This window comes from Photinus pyralis, unplaced genomic scaffold (assembly GCF_008802855.1).
Source record: "Photinus pyralis isolate 1611_PpyrPB1 unplaced genomic scaffold, Ppyr1.3 Ppyr1.4_LG8, whole genome shotgun sequence".
NCBI lineage: Eukaryota > Metazoa > Arthropoda > Insecta > Coleoptera > Lampyridae > Photinus > Photinus pyralis.
The window spans coordinates 13,482,390-13,499,533 of NW_022170819.1; the positions used below are offsets into that span (position 1 = coordinate 13,482,390).

The 17,144-nt window shown below is 37.5% G+C and overlaps 3 protein-coding genes and 2 long non-coding RNA genes across 6 annotated transcripts; 3 read left to right on the forward strand and 2 right to left on the reverse strand.

The window, feature by feature from the left end:
• The first annotated feature begins 1,048 nt into the window (after positions 1-1,048).
• LOC116178549 lies at positions 1,049-2,215 on the forward strand. Its single transcript, XR_004146861.1, has 2 exons — positions 1,049-1,797; positions 2,076-2,215. It is a non-coding gene; the product is annotated as an uncharacterized LOC116178549 (long non-coding RNA).
• A 4,818-nt stretch (positions 2,216-7,033) lies between these two features.
• On the forward strand, positions 7,034-7,782 carry LOC116178820. Its single transcript, XR_004146900.1, has 2 exons — positions 7,034-7,363; positions 7,643-7,782. It is a non-coding gene; the product is annotated as an uncharacterized LOC116178820 (long non-coding RNA).
• Positions 7,783-11,008: 3,226 nt separating this feature from the next.
• LOC116179230 (superoxide dismutase [Mn], mitochondrial-like) lies at positions 11,009-11,930 on the forward strand. The gene is made up of 3 exons (XM_031498962.1): positions 11,009-11,167; positions 11,218-11,400; positions 11,451-11,930. The coding sequence occupies exons 1-3, from the start codon at positions 11,127-11,129 to the stop codon at positions 11,884-11,886; spliced, it is 660 nt and encodes a 219-aa protein (XP_031354822.1). The 5' UTR covers positions 11,009-11,126; the 3' UTR covers positions 11,887-11,930.
• Positions 11,931-13,242: 1,312 nt separating this feature from the next.
• On the reverse strand, positions 13,243-16,876 carry LOC116179820 (kynurenine 3-monooxygenase-like). 2 transcript variants are annotated; one of them, XM_031499669.1, is made up of 6 exons: positions 14,847-16,876; positions 14,726-14,795; positions 14,490-14,680; positions 14,393-14,441; positions 13,407-14,340; positions 13,243-13,353 (listed from the first exon to the last, which is right to left on the reverse strand). In XM_031499669.1, the coding sequence occupies exons 1-5, from the start codon at positions 14,973-14,975 to the stop codon at positions 14,267-14,269; spliced, it is 513 nt and encodes a 170-aa protein (XP_031355529.1). In that variant the 5' UTR covers positions 14,976-16,876; the 3' UTR covers positions 13,243-13,353; positions 13,407-14,266. The 2 variants fall into 2 exon arrangements, with proteins under 2 accessions (XP_031355529.1, XP_031355530.1); XM_031499670.1 differs by having other exon boundaries at positions 13,243-13,365.
• Positions 13,276-13,766, reverse strand: LOC116178451 (kynurenine 3-monooxygenase-like). Its single transcript, XM_031497941.1, has 2 exons — positions 13,407-13,766; positions 13,276-13,353 (listed from the first exon to the last, which is right to left on the reverse strand). Exons 1-2 carry the CDS (start codon positions 13,764-13,766, stop codon positions 13,276-13,278), a joined length of 438 nt encoding a protein of 145 aa, XP_031353801.1.
• Positions 16,877-17,144: the final 268 nt, after the last annotated feature.

A 17,144-nucleotide genomic window follows, 5' to 3' on the forward strand; every position in this document is an offset into this window, starting at 1 on the left:
CTGACCCAAAAAATGGATGAGACTTTTTTGTACAGCTGATCAAGGCACATTTTTTTTATATTTAACATTTTTCGTTATGGAGCTTACCTACTTTCTGAGAAAAGTGCAAATTTAGAAAAATTATAAAATGAGTAGTTTAATTCTTTCTCAAAAACTAAGAAACTACCAAAAAAGCCAATGTATGCGAAAAAAATTACAAATATCTTTATTATATTACTCTACATTTGCCCTGACCAAGCGGAATAAATACCTAAGATGCTTAGTTCCTTCGTTCGACTTAATTAATTCGAATCTTACTTTACAAGGCTACCTTTCTACCATATATTGTACAGGGTGACCAAGCATAGACTGCATGAGCACGTATCACAGTTCTACCCCATTTACTTGAGACACGTACGATTCCGGAACACCAGAAGAATGATTTTGAACAAATTGTATCACGGTTGGAAGCTCTTATGGGGATAAACATTTAAGGCTGGTGTACCTAATAATACGCCCAATTAAAAAACAGAACCCAAAAATCAGACGAAACTCGAAGCCGATATAGCCGTGATGACAATATTGGGTATCATACGGCTCCAGAAAGTTATATAGAGCAGCTGGCGGTGCGGACGTTCATCAATGGTGTTCGCGACGTGAAAATGCAACAAGCTTTGAAACTTGCGTGACATCAGAACATAGACCCTCCTGGTAATGCTCGCGTGCTCACTATAGCTACAGAAGATAAGTACGCAACTATGGAAGAAATAGAGAAAATATTGGAGCAATTAGAGGTTGGAACAGCAACAAACAAAACGACCGAGGACTGCGATGCTGGGGCCTGTGGTAAAAATGGACACATTAGAAGAAATTCCCCAAAAGCGCAGCAACCACAGGAAAATTAAAACGGGTCGACGGGAAGGGGTGAGCATCGTCAACTCATTCCCGACCATGTTTAAGAAGGGCACTGAGATTGGAACGTGTGCCCCAGTAGCTACAATCGCGCGTTGTGTAAATACAGTCAAGATTGATGACACTTTGAAAGGCTTCAATCAAGACTTATGCAAGAATCTGCCAGCAAGCGAAAAGGGCCAGGCTAGAAGGTTAATTTGCCGCTACCAAGACGTGTTTACTTCAGAAAAGACTTGTCGACCAAAACAATATCACATAAAATAAATACCTACGGGAGATGCCCAACCTATCGAGCAACATCCCAGAAGGTTACCATGGGCCAAACACGACGAAGCCCATAAAATCATCGGCGACATGACTAGAGAAGGAATAATTGAACCATCCAGCAGCTCTTGGACCTCACCTGTGGTGCTAGTAAAGAAAAAAGACGGCAGCACTATGTTTTGCATAGATGCCTGTAATCTTTGCGAAACAGTGAAGTGTTGCAAAATTTCTCTCCACTACACGTTTTTTGTGACTATCTGCGCAACAGCATTACCTTTAACTTTCTTCGTGATGAGTGATGACTTATGGAGCAAGGCATTTTTTGAAAGAATTAACCATTGGACCCAAAATTGTTTTCGAATTGTTTTTAGACGAAAATAGCTTATTTTAAGTGCAACTAATCGAATATGTGACATGATAAGTAATCAGATTATACCCAATTTCCTGCAGTATAGGTATATATAGCAATGAATTACGGTGGACAGACAGAAAGGTGTTCAACATGAAAGGTCTCATTATTTGTACTCTTTTGGTATTGGCGTTTGTTGGCTTGTCAATGGCTGACTGCAGCGGACAAAAGACGAAAGAAAATTGCACCTGTGAATTATGGCTTAAAGAGTGCCCTGCAGGATCTGAACAATGGTATGCTCTTTTTGAATTTGTTTGTATGTATATAATTAACGGTAGCTAACGAATATCGAATCTGACATGAAATTGTATTTTAAGAAAGTAGTAATGACTCTTTAATTATTGATTTGAGAAATTGTAGCATTATTTTAATCTTTTCACCGTAACTGTTATGAATACCTAGGTACGTAATAATAATTGCCAACGTAAGTTTTAATTGCAATAGAAATGTTCTTATTTCATTCCCAAACTTAACTTAAGAACTATTAATTGATATTTATTTTATGTTTCAGCGACGTTAAGTCCGACAATCCTTGCTCAATCATTTTCAAAACGTGTTGCAAACCTTGAAACCGAGATGGTGTTACCTCTACATTAATTAATTCAATTATTTCTGTTATTATACAATATCAATAAAATTGTTTGAATTATTTACTGTTTCTTTAATGTTAGTAGTAGTTCAGTTTACAGATTAAGGCTTACTCAGAATAGAAACAGTACAAATTTGTATGGTATTTTGGCGGACCCTGGTGGATACTGTGAACTAAAAGATTAAAATTAGAGTAGCGACATCTAGTGACAAGCTTCTAAAGCCATGAAGCAATTAGTCCCCTCTTCTATTCGATGTAATTCATAAATATCGATAAAGAATACACAGTTGTCAAATTGAAAGTGTACCTATTTAGACATATTTACATTGAATTAATTAACAATGCTTACAAATTAAGTATAAAACTCAGAAGTGCAGAGTGGAACTTTGGTCCGCTTTGTAGATGCATTGAATAAGTAGGAAATGATTACTTATTCAACGGTAGATGTTATAACACTTTGCAAAAAATCCTTCCGTAACAATTTGTCGTAAGAAATGTTTGGTTTTGGTTGCCATTTGGGCTGGTTATTTTTGCTCAAAAATCTCTTTAGAACTAAAATTTCTGTTCCAAGAGGTACCTAATAAATCCTTTTCAGCAAATTATCACACAAGTTCTTGACAACAAATGTTAACTATTTATTACTTGTTGTTGAAGAGCAAGGGTGAAAGTTGTTGAACTACCTATCTAAAACGAGTTACCATATAGGTACCTAATAACGTAGTATCTACGTCTATATAAATATACAACTCAAGCTAGTCTACATCTTTTGCGTCTACAGTTGGCCATAATTCTACGTTAATGTGCATCTGTTACATTCCCTACCAGCTACCTTGCATAAATACGGAAGGGGGAAGGAATAACACTATAACAGTAATTTTCAACCCTCTTCGCGTTCCAGGCGCATATAATACTTTGCTCCAAAGGTTTTTTACATATTGAATAACCTATTTACAGTGTATACATCCTTAGGGGCTTATGCAGAGAGTTGACTGCAGATGCGCGTTTCGACTACCGTGAACGTCCGTGTACGTGTGGTACAGTATTTCATATGCGGATGGAAATGGAACTGCAGTTCGCTGAAAAGCGACGGAAATTGTGTGGTCAGTCCTACTGCAAAATGCGGCTCTTGTACGCCCAGTGTTGGTGATATCTTGATTAATAAGTTATTTATTAAATAAAAAGTTCACCTTATTCTACTAATTTTAAAGTGAATTGAATTTATCCTGCCGTTTTTGAGATTTGAAAATATAACCCATCAATCCTATCCTACCTGAAAGGCCCTTTGCGTAAGAACTCGAGGCTGTTTTGAATTGACCTGAACCCGCATATTAACTTAATTTTCTTATTACCAATAAAGATCACAATTTATCATTCAATTTGTAGCGCACTCGTACAACACTACGTTCGCAAGTATACTGACCACAATTTGAACACTATAGGCATTCTTGACGATTGAAAGTTTACTTATTATTTGTGGTATACCCAATGAATAAAAAAGGTATTGGTATACCTAATCGAATGTGAATATGCCGGTTTAGAGTTATGTTATTGTTGGTTGCCAAGCTGCACTGATTACATTTAAAATTCTTGAAGAATAAGGTACCGTCATAAAATGTGATGATTTAAACAGGTGTAATTAGTAATTACATTGATTGTAATAAAATGTTTGCAAGTGTATTTATACTTTTACGCCGTAAAAACTAAAAACTACAATATTGATTACTTTAGACCACTGTAACTAAACAAAATGTCCGTCTTAACCCACCAATAGTAATAACAATGTGCTGCCACCAGAGGTCCAACTGTTAATCTGAATCACGGTCGTATACATTCGTGATTTGAATCTATAGATATATTCTGAATGGCAAATAACGCCCTGTCAATTTATTCTGCGCTGGTATGTCAGTTAGTTATTATTTATTAACATAATAGTAGATAAGTATAGAATATTTTTTTTATAAAATACATACGTCATTTATCTAAAATTATCGAATAACAAGTATAAGTGGACTGATTTGATAGGTATATAGCAACCGTTGCCTCACTTCTTTCTGACAAAGGATATAAGAGGCCTACTAATTATTGTAAACACTTTTATTTATCGTAAATAGGTGTGATATCTCTACTTAGTTATCAGTAGAAATTACGTTGTTCACCACAATAGTTCTATTTTTAACTGCCCTCAAATTAAATTTGAAGACTCAATTAAATAATTTTTATTGATATTAAAACACTTTTTTTAAAAATAGGAATTAAAGAAACTATAAATATTTACATACAATCAGAAAATAGTACCTACTAAAATCATTAGAACGCGGAATGAGTCGCATTACCCCGTTGATACCTGGCTTCACTATATATTGGTGTATGAACTTCTAGGGAAACTGTAAAGAGGTTTATTTATAATTTCATAGGGTGTTTAATGGAGATCAACAATTACGTCGTCAAGAACAGGGACAGGAGAATAATTTGCCTCAGCCTCTCTATGAATTGGTGGGTGTTTAGATTCAAGTGCATTCCAGTTCCACGTTTCGGTGTAATATTTAGCGATAACTTCAGACAAAGAATAGTTACTCTTTGCTTCAGAGGAGCGGACATCTCAAGCAGCAGCACTAACATCACCTTCAGATAGCTTGAGAGTGACTCGTTTACACAACTTGACCTATCTTCCTGGCCAGACGCAATTCCATGAGAGATACATTTTAGCGTATTTTCTTCAAAGTGAAAAATCGCGATTGGATGCACTTTGTCGTCGGTTACATGTATATTTTACACGAATGAACCGATTTGGGTGATATGGATCTCATTTGAAAGGGCTTCGTCGTCCACGAATTTTGTGCATACCGATATTTATTGGTTTTGCGCATGCGCAGTGTCAAACATTTGGTTTAACCCATGTGCAATGTTAGCTTTTTAGCGCATTTTTTAAGAATTAAAAAAAATGTGCTATTGTTTGCGTTTTGTCCGTCCGTCCGTCCGGACCCACTTCTGACGTTTTGAACTACTTCTAGAGTCCTGGAATTTTTTGCAGTAGGTAACCTATAACTTGAAGGTGTGCCAGACGGCCATCAAATTTCGCTGTCTAAAAGGGGGGCCCTCCCACGAATTATTTCCTGAGATGCTGTTTTTGAAAGTTAAACGTGCATAACTTTTATATACGACAACCAATTCGTCTCAGATTTTGCATACGCATGCCTTTAGTGGTGCCAAGTTAAACTTTAGAAAATAGGGGAGGGGGGTTGTAAACACATGTTCCACCCTTCATGGTAGGTATTCTAATGAAAGGATCTCATCGAAATAAATTGGTTTCTACAAACTATAACTTTCCCGTGCGATTCTTTTTCGAGATCAGTGAGATTTTAGTTTTATCCTTCATGGTACTCTAATGAAAGGTCCCGAGGAAAAAAATAATTTATACTAACCATAGTCTTCCTCCTCGATCCCCGATCGGTTATAATTCCTTATATCTTAAGACTGAATTGTCAAAGGAAAGTACCTACAAAGGGCGATTGGGACGCTTGGAAGAAATATAACCATTGGGCATTTAAATAAAATTTGATACATAGCCACTTGGAATAAAGGCAAATTTAACACCATTTTCCAAATTTGGTTTTGTGTGGGATGTGCAGTGCCAACTTTCTTATTTATGGAAGAAATTTCGTAGGGGTGTTTAAAAAAATGCACTTTGCCTGCACAGGGGCTGTGCACAATTTGTACCTACTTGTTTATTTATGAAGACATTTCAATAAAAAAAAACTTTATATGTAAACACTACAAATATAAGTAACATTAACGACGTCTCCAAAATATTCTTTTGGACATGCGCAATGCCAATTTTCTTATTTTTGAAAGCATTTAAATGAAATATCATATGTAAGCACTTTGAATGAAAGTAAAACTAATAACGGTTTCAAAATTACTTTTTTCGTACTTATGAAACAAATAACTATTACGTAAAATGAATTCACATATTATTCGTACGCAATATCATAAGGGCATTTAATTTTTTGAAAAAACACGTTACTAAGTAATATTTCAACAAGAAGCGTGAGTGCTAGTGGCAATAAAAATCCGAGTCCAAGACGAGGATTTTTGCACTTGCATCAAGGCTATATATTGGGAAGTTTTCTCAGCGAAATTAGTACGCATTTATCGGTTTTGGCTGAATTTTGCTTTAAAACTTTTAGCTAGGTTTTGGATAGAGAACACTATGGATTATTTTACATGTCTAAGGATCATAAGGTGGCAAGTGTATTATCTGTTTCGTAATCCGATCGAACTTGCTTCTAAAGCTAATAAATAACTGTGCACTCGTGCGCCAATTCCAAGTGTTGCAACATTTCCCTCCACTACACGTTTTTTGTGACTATCTGCGCAATAGCATTGCCTTCAACTTTCTTCGCGATGACTTATGGAGCAAGATATTTTTTGAAAGAATTAACCGTTGGTCCCAAAAATGTTTTCGAATTGTTTTTAGACGACAATTCAACTCATGTATAAAAAATCACATAAGCCGCAGTGTAATTGTCACTTTGACAGCGGCAAAAGTTACCTGCAACTTTTCCAGCGACAAATGCACTAGTGGTTTTTTCACTTATTCATTTTCGAACCAATAATCGCATGATCCTTACCCATATGACTAGTTTGACGTCTGTCAATAATTGATTAATTTGGTGAATTTCTTGTTCGTTAAATTGTCCTGCCGAATTACACTCGAGGTTTGTATTTAAACCGAGTAAATTTGGGTTGTGGCAATTCAAATCTGTTTCCTTTTAGCAATTGGACTCGAAAAACTGTCAACCTAAAAATGCTCCACCTGCGGTGTCGCATTTTTATTAGTTGACAGTTTTTCTGGTCTAATTGCTAGGCAACAGATTTTCATTACCTAAACAACCCAAATTTACTCGGTAAAATACAAACCTCTTGTGCAATTATAAGTGAAAATAGCTTATCTTATAAGTGCAACTAATCGAATATGTGACATGATAAGTAACAAGATTATACCCAATTTCCTGCAGTATAGGTATATATAGCCATGAATTATCGTGGATAGACAGAAAGGTGTTCAACATGAAAGGTCTCATTATTTGTACTCTTTTGGTATTGGCGTTTGTTGGTCTGTCAATGGCTGACTGCAGCGGACAAAAGACGAAAGAGAATTGCACCTGTGAATTATGGCTTAAAGAGTGTCCTGCAGGATCTGAACAATGGTATGCTCTTTTTGAATTTCTTTGTATGTATTATAATTAACGGTAGCTAACGAATATCGAATCTGACATGAAATTGTATTTTAAGAAAGTAGTAATGACTCTTTAATTATTGATTTGAGAAATTGTAGTATTATTTTTATCTTTTCACAATAACTGTTATGAATACCTAGGTACGTAATAATAATTGCCAACGTAAGTTTTAATTGCAATAGAAATGTTCTTATTTCATTCCCAAACTTAACTTAAGAACTATTAATTGATATTTATTTTATGTTTCAGCGACGTTAAGTCCGACAATCCTTGCTCAATCATTTTCAAAACGTGTTGCAAACCTTGAAACCGAGATGGTGTTACCTCTACATTAATTAATTCAATTATTTCTGTTATTATACAATATCAATAAAATTGTTTGAATTATTTACTGTTTCTTTAATGTTAGTAGTAGTTCAGTTTACAGATTAAGGCTTACTCAGAATAGAAACAGTACAAATTTGTATGGTATTCTGGCGGACCCTGGTGGGTACTGTGAACTAAAAAATTAAAATCAGAGTAGCGACATCTAGTGACAAGCTTCTAAAGCCATGAAGCAATTGGTCCCCTCTTCTATTCGATCTAATTCATAAATATCGAAAAAGAATACACAGTTGTCAAATTGAAAGTGTATTTAGATACATTTACGAAGTTTTTGAACTTCAGGAAGACCCTCCATGTTACCACAGAAGGTCCTCCATGATCCTCGTTTAGACCTTCGAATATGGTCCTTATACCTGCGGTGAGAGATCTTAAGATCTTCCCAGTCCGCAGGCAGCTTAGTTCCTTTTTTTTCTCTGACAGTTTTGCCACATAGCAGTGCCAGTCAATGGATCGGGAAATGAAAGTGGAATAATATTCAAAGGTAATCGAATCGTAATACCAGAAAATCTTCGTTCAGAAGTACTAAGGGAACTACATCATACCCATATAGGTATAGTAAAAATGAAACAACTTGCAAGAAAATACTGCTATTGGAAAAACATCGATAAGGACATCGAACAATTGGTAAAATTATGTAAAAGTTGTGCTCTCATAAGGAAGAATCCAGAAAAGGCACCACTGGATCACTGGGAAGAACCTCAAGAAAATTTCTATAGGATCCATATGGATTATGCAGGACCTTTCCAGGGTTTCCATTTCTTCGTTGTAGTAGATGCAAAATCAAAATGGGCCGAAATTAAACCAATAAAACAAGCACCTACATCCGAAAATACCATACATTTATTGCAAGAAATTTTTTGTACGCATGGGTTACCAAAAGTATTGGTATCTGACAATGCTTCAATATTTCAAAGTACAATGTTTCATGAATTTTGTACAAGAAACGGTATCATCCAGAAATTTACTGCACCTGGACATCCATCAACAAATGGCCTGGCTGAAAGAAACATACAAACCCTCAAACGTAAACTTACAGCTATGGCAGAAGAGAAATTATCTATGCACGTGAAAATTAGAGAAATACTTTTTAGATATCGAGCAACCCCTCTACAATGTGGAAAAACACCAGCGCAATTATACTTAGGAAGAGATATCCGTATAAAACTTGATGCGATGCGACCACCAAAAGAAAGTGTTGGTAACAAAATATTTCATCATAATATTCGAAATTATAGTGTGGGAGAGAGGGTACAAGCACGATGGTATGCAGACAACAAACCCACATGGAAATTCGGAACTATTGAACAAAAATTTGGACGACTACATTATCAAATTAAATTAGATAATGGTTACAGCTTAAAGAGGCATATAGACCAGCTTGCCAGAACAAGCGTCCCTCCAAAGAAAACAATGACATTCCAAGACGATCGACAGGAGAGTATTACAGACAAACAGTAGACTGAGGGAATGGACGAAATGATGATTATACAACCCCGACAGCAAATAGAGCGACCTGTATTAGAAGATATAAGGAGACCAGCACCAGAAGAACCTATACTACGGAGATCTGAGAGGTATCGACAACCACCTAGATACTTGTTAGAATATATACAGAAGAAGTAATTCAAAAATATTCAATTTCAATTTTTTAATAAGTGTGGGAGAATCTGTAATGTATTAAAATTTCATTATTATCAAGTAATCAGATAACAAATATATCGAATGATATGTCATAAATATTTTTCATATTAAATCAAATAAAAACGTATTTTGTATAATTAAAACTAATACAAAACATAAAGCTAATAAATTAGTGTGCACTCGTGCGCCAATCCCAAGTGTTGCAAAATTTCTCTCCACTACACGTTTTTTGTAACTATATCTGCGCAACAGCACTACCTTCAACTTTCTTCGCGATGACTTATGGAGAAAGACATTTTTTGAAAGAATTAACCGTTGGACCCAAAAATGTTTTCGAATTGTTTTTAGACGAAAATAGCTTATCTTAAGTGCAACTAATCGAATATGTGACATGATAAGTAACAAGATTATACCCAATTTCCTGCAGTATAGGTATATATAGCAATGAATTACGGTAGACAGACAGAAAGGTGTTCAGCATGAAAGGTCTCATTATTTGTACTCTTTTGGTATTGGCGTTTGTTGCCTTGTCAATGGCTGACTGCAGCGGACAAAAGACGAAAGAGAATTGTACCTGTGAATTATGGCTTAAAGAGTGTCCTGCAGGATCTGAACAATGGTATGCTCTTTTTGAATTTCTTTGTATGTATATAATTAACGGTAGCTAACGAATATTGAATCTGCAATGAAATTGTATTCTAACTGCCTCCTCTATAGTTCAACAATATTTGCAATAGAGATGTTCTTATTTCATTCCCAAACTTAACTTAAGAACTATTAACTGACATTTATTTTATGTTTCAGCGACATTAAGGCCGACAATCCTTGCTCAATCGTTTTCAGAACCTGCTGTAAACCTTGAATCCAAGATGGTGTTACCGCTACATTAATTAATTCAATTATTTCTGTTATTATACAGTATCAATAAAATTGTTTGAATTATTTTCGTTTTCTTTACTGTTAGTAATATATGTAATTAGTTCTCCCTTCCACTCTGACGTAACCCGTCGCCGTCATTTGACGTCTTCTCGACAAAGTATGACGGTCGGGTAATGGTTGAAATTGACACATTCAAGTGTTTTTCCCGAGAGGTACTGCAACTTTTTTAAGTGTGGTTCCTGTGTGGACATTTCAAAGTACATTTTTATTTACATAAGGGTTGAATGTTATTTCTTGAACAAAAGTTGGATTTTCCATTTACTGTTTCATTTAAAGGCTCTATGGCTAATTCTTATTACCACAACGTCAAGTAAGCAAACCAAGATACATACCCCCACAACGCGAAACAATAGCTCATGAGTAGGTACTGGCACAGTAGGTACATGTACTGGTGTCGGGTTTTGGGTACGACAACGCGTTTTGGTCTAATTTTTTTCCCCATTCTTGGGAAACTAGATCCTATCGCATTGTCACAACGCGTAATATACAGAGTGGAACCTCTCCCATTCATGTCAATTCATTCAACAAATTCAACAAACCGTGTAAAAATAGATGAATGATAAATGAAGTTGTCGTGTTAATTCCTGCAAATGGACCGCTCGGTATATAAATATCATCAAAAATAGGTACACTAAACACTGAATTGAGGTGCGATTTGCCATCGTTACCAGTAGATGTAGATACCGGAGCCACAACTCACAAGGAAAAACAAAGGTCATCGTGGGGAATTTTCCGGCTAGGCGACAATTTTCCATTATTCGAGTGAAAAATGTTCGGCAAAAGTTTTCGTCATCTATCAACAGTTCTCAAGTATATCGAAGTAGTTGTCATGTATTGCTGCTTAACAAATGTGCCCGTAGGACTCAACCGATCCGAACCAAACATGAACTTCCCCAACTGCCCTATTCCTACGAAGCTTTGGAGCCTATTATATCCCGAGACATCATGATGTTGCATCACCAGAAACATCACCAAACCTATGTAACCAATTTAAATCTTGCCGAAGAGAAATTAAGGAGCGCAGCAGAGAAGCACGATATTACGTACTGATTTTACTGTACGTTTTCTGTTTTAATTTATGCTTCACTTTTAGTGCAATGATATCTTTGCAACCCGCCGTGAAGTTTAACGGCGGCGGTCACATTAATCATTCAATCTTCTGGCAAAATCTCTCGCCTAACCAAACGAAAGCTAGCGACGAACTTTGCCAGGCCATGGTCCAGAGCTTTGGTTCCTTTGACAAGTTTAAAGACGATTTATCCGCCGCTACGGTCGCGATTCAAGGCTCCGGATGGGGATGGCTCGGTTATTGCACAAAGACGCACCGTTTGAAGATAGCAACGTGCGCCAATCAAGATCCGTTACAAGCCACAACGGGTTTAGTACCATTATTCGGTATTGACGTCTGGGAGCACGCGTATTACTTGCAGTACAAAAATGTACGACCAGATTATGTCAAGGCAGTTTTTGACATTGCCAATTGGAAGGATATTTCAGAGAGATTCGCAAAGGCTAAAGCCACCAAGTGAATAAGTTTGTCATATTTTTATAGCAATAAATGTTAAGGAATGTATATTTTTTATTCATATTGACCAGGATTCAGATTAACAGTGAGCCCTCTGGTGGTAGCACGTTGTCAATACTATTAGTGGGATAATACTGTCTGTAAAAAAAACCAGCTTCATTCTTCCAACGGTAACCTAGTTATATCCGTAGAAAGTTCGTGAAAAACCGACTAAGAATTGTTTTTTTACGGAGTTATCAAATGTGCGCGATTTTTTTAAATATTTTTTTAAGAGCTATTATCAAAGTTTTCATTTAGTGTATAACTTATTTTCTCGAAAAACAACCTTTCAGAATTGGTAGCACAAGAAGTACCCGCAGCGCCTTAAGTCGTATGACCTGAGGCGGCAGACGATCGATTTTAGCATACTCTGATAGGGCAAAATGGAACTCCATCGGTTAAAATTTTGATCATTCTCGTTCAGTGGATTTCGTGCTAGCTCCCCTACTATAAGGATAATTTAAGAAATCGTCGTCTAACGCATAATATTTTTAAAGTCGTCTCAATAACAAATGGGAGATATATACGTGTCATATTCTTTGACACACTCGCTGCTTTGAATAATTTTTTAGTTATTTATTATACAAGAGAAAAAATTATTAGATTTTAGCTTGAGGTTGTGTGAAAAAACCGAGAGCTAAAATTAACATTTTTCTTCTATGTATTTTTTTTATCCAGTCTGGTTAGCCTGCAACATGGCTTCTCCAAAACTCTATTTCCGTTGCTGCTTTCCCTTGTTTTTCTTGTTGGTTACATATACTTCTGCTCCATACATTACCTATGCCATATATTATATGTACTCTGCACCATTGTACCTACTGATTATCCGGCTTTTGTGTTTTTATTTAGGTATAGCAGGCTGAATTAAGTTGAGTTAAGCTACTGCTTTATACGTGTTCTAATTAGTGCCAGTCTGCTTTTTTACTTCTTTTTCTGTCGTTGCCTCTTGGCACGGTAAATCCCAAGTAGGTAGGTAGGTATTTGAATTTGTCTGTTCCTTAAAGTTTCCTACGATTTTTAGACCTTTTATATTTTCTTCTACTGTCGCTTGTTTTTCCATAGGTAATTTTTAATCCCACTTTGGTGTACTCTTTTTTCAGTTCTAGTACCATGTGCAGTGGTTCGCCGTTGACAGCGACGATCAAGGCGGCCGCCGACGGTTCCAGCGAAACCGGAATCCTACGCCATCTTGGTTCCGGAAAATTCCACCATCTTGTGTAACGTCTTGAAGACGCCTTGCGCCCGTTTCATTATCCTCCTTGCGCTTTTTCTCTTCTTTCTAATAAATGCTTACTATTAAAATAAACTTAATTACTTATTGTGTACTTATTTATTGCCTTGCCAGTATAGGTAATTAGCATAGGAACATTACAAAACGCGCGAATAGCTCCCCAGCGACGACTAAAATGGTTAAAGCCGTAGCTAAAATAACCTAAAAAACGACCTTCAAAGCCAAAGTCAAATTGAGTTAAGCCTATTACATACCGTATCCTGTCGTCGCCTATTGCGAGCGCATTTCTCATAGCTCAAATTCGTAAATGAAACCGACTGGTATAATGGTAGCCAGTATGATGGAAATAGACGAAAAAGGCTGTCGTCAATGAATTTACGCAGATGGAAAGACGGACGGGTAGTTAAGTCTCGCAATTCGACGTAGTTATACAGCGAGAGGTCGGAAATGGCGTGGCAGTCATTTCGTCTTCTCTCGGTGAACGTCTCTAGAGCTTTTGGTATGTCGTCTTCGCATGAATTGAGTATCTCATTTAGAATGGTAACATCTTCGAAGCCCGCGTTCAACCCTTGACCGAAAAATGGTACCATTACGTGGGCGGCATCTCCAATCATCTTCAAAATGGTATCGACTACATTTGACGTAGTGGATGGCAGATGGTTTATCTTTGAGGAAGCGTCGCGTTAACGACCCCATGTCCAGTAGTGGGACAATGTCGGGGAACATTTCTGAAAAGAAATCCCGAACTTGTTGCTCATCTCGCAACTCCTCAAATTCAGCATAAGACATAAACAAGCTAATAGTCCACGATTGGTCGCAATTTGGTAACGCTATCAACATTAACTCATTACGCGGCCATATATGCAGGTAATTTAGCGTTAAGTGACCTCCAAGTTCTGCAGATACATTTAACTCCATATATATCCGTGGGTTATGTAAGACTGATAGTAGTTGAACATGGGCTTTTGGAGCATACATCGTCTTAAAGTGCTATGGGCACCATCTGCTCCTATTATTAAATCGAATTGAACCTCAACGGTTGTATTATTCTTCGTTCTGTTACAGGTATCTTATTTGAGCCTGGCGCACCAACAAAAAACTTCCTGTAAAAGTGTCAATTGGCCAGTCTCTTTGCGGCAAGAAGCTTGTGCTCAAAAACAATTTCGATGTTGTTCGTTTTAGTTAAGACTAAAAAAGAGAGTTTATAAGATCAAGGTGTTGACGCACCTTATGTTCTAACCATCGAGCAATATCCTATTCAGAACTCCGCGGGGTATCGAATAAAGGCACTAAAATAGCACAATTGTAGGATTATATACGAGTTGTCGATACCTAACTTGGCCATCCTTCGGATCGTAGAGGAGCGCTTTATATTTCCTGTTCAACTGATGCAAGTATCGACCGTTCATGGCAACACTGGCGCTCAGCACGTCCTTCTCCAGGCCTAATTCGCGAAGAGCCCTTAACGCGCGGTGGGAAACCGCCAAGTTATACGATCTTCCACCTACAAACCCCCAATCGCGGGGATCTTAACGGAAGATCGGTTATAAGCTAATATCTTGTCTGTGCTCACCACGCCTATGCTCAAAGACTGTGACATGAAAACCACGTCTCGCCATGTACAAAGCGCAAATCGGACCCACCTACAACAGTTACCGTAAATGCAAATTTTGACTCAAAGATAAACGACGTACAAGTCCTCCGCCTATAATCGCAATCTTTAGTTTCACCGTCTTCTTCATTTGGCTGTTAGACGCCGAATGTAAAGGAAGTTTAAGTAATAAGTTCACGGTAGATTGTGGGGTCATGGTGTATACATACATAATCCCACACTAACAAATTTAGATAAAAATGTGTGCGTCAGTACACGTCTCAAGATAATTTTAGAGAATAAATTGATAAATAGGTAGGTACCAGAATTTTCTCTTACACGCATTTTCTGCATAGACCTTTGAAAAACACAAGAAACAAAATCTCGTAACAGAGCGGTTTTTGGTTTTGCTTCCCTACGAAACCTTATTTTTCGTCGGTGAACAACGAAACGTGATTTTTTTAATTCGCGGCTGGTGGGCTGTGCTCCGGATGTAGTAGCGAGTTGAAGGTAGTGTTGCCGCGAGACGAGACGAGACGAGACTTTCGAAAGTCTCGTCTCGTCTCGTTACCTCGAGACGAGACCAAGTCTGAGTCTCGTCTCGTCCTGGTTCAGTCTCGTCTCGTCTCGTCTCGTCTCGTCTAGTCTCGTTTGGTCTCGCCTGGTCTCGAGACACTATCCAAATATAGTGTATGTAGGTAGAGCAATGAGCATATAGCATATAAAAGACCACGAACTACGAAGGCATGACAAGTAAATAATAGGAGTAATATAGTAGGTACGAGAGCCGGACGCATGGAACCAGTAGTGATAAGCTAACAAGATGAAATCTTTGTTACTGGATTCCTTGCAACTTGAATAACACAAAATGAGTTTTCTGCCAGCCTTTTTCTGGCCGGAATGTTATTAAAAATAGGCACTTCCGGTGAATTTTTTTCCGCAAATTAAACCAAAAACCAAACCACCTGAAATTGATAACCGTAGGTTGAGGGCGATGGGTTTTAAGGAAAAATTCTTTTCTACCGAGTTTTGTCCAGCCGGAAATAGCGGCAGAAGCGGATTAATTGAACTGTTTTTTTGTGAATTGCTATACTCATAACACAACAACTGGAGGCCTCAAGATGGCCTCCGTGTCCGTGGGCACAATTAAACAAGATATGTACGAAGAATCGCATACGATTTTCAGGGAATTTTTTGACAGCTCGTAATCGGAAACACGACTTCTAATCCGCAGTGATCCTTGAACTCGTAGAAATCGATTCGCAAAAGTTTATCTTTTTTTGTTCTCGATTTAGACTATTCCGCTAAAACAGTACAAATAAATACAAACAAATTCGAGACCAAACGAGAGTCTCGGCGAGACTCGAGACTCATGCTTAGTCTCGTCGAGACGAGACGAGACGAGACTGAACCTCGGTCTCGTCTCGAAAATTCGAGACGAGACGAGACGAGACGAGACTGAGTCTCGTCTCGGCGGCATCACTAGTTGAAGGTTATACATACACCTACGGTTAGGCAACACCTTGCATCTGAACGAATACCGGTATGGGAAAAATACAAAAAAAAAACGTGTACAGCAATCGTGATTAGACCTAGACCATTCTGCGCAGATGCCAAGAACAGGGATTTTCGCGACAAAACTTCGCAGAGGAGTTAAATTCCCAGCGCTCGGGTAATGTGAACGCGTACTAGGTTTCTCCATTGTAATTACAGGCAGTTAATCATTTATTCTTTTTTGTACTAACCATCAATTTTAAATTTCGCGTGTCACAATTTGTTATTTATTTACATTTTGCACATACCGTTACTGAATCATGTTTTTATATTATTTTATTAAGTTTTTATTTATGTATTCACGTGCAAGTATATTTATCAGTGTGATGTTGCCCTGTACGAGTCGAATAATAGTTTATACCGTGGAGAAAGTACCTCATACAGTTTCTATTCTTCTCTTAAGTTGCGTGCGGACGGCAGCTTCTGTCTACAATACGAGCATGGGGGAGAGGACCCTAATTAACATTTGTTCTGTTTAGTATGTGGGTTAACTTTTGTGATAATCGATACTACCTTGCATACTGACTGCTTGCATTCTCACCTGTACTTTTTTAGCGCATTTTTTAAGAATAAAAAAAATGTGCTATTGTTTGCGTTTTATCCGTCCGTCCGTAAGTCCGGATCCACTTCTGCCGTTTCGAACTACTACTAGGGGAATGGTCCTAGAGTCCTGGAATTTTTTGCAGTAGGTAGCCTATACCTTGTAGGTGTGCCAGACGGCCATCAAATTTCGCTGTCTAAAAGAGCCCCCCCCCCCCCCCCGAATTATTTCCTGAGATGCAGTTTTTGAAAGTAAAGCGCGCATAACTTTTACATACGACAACCAATTGGCCAGTTAAACTTTAGA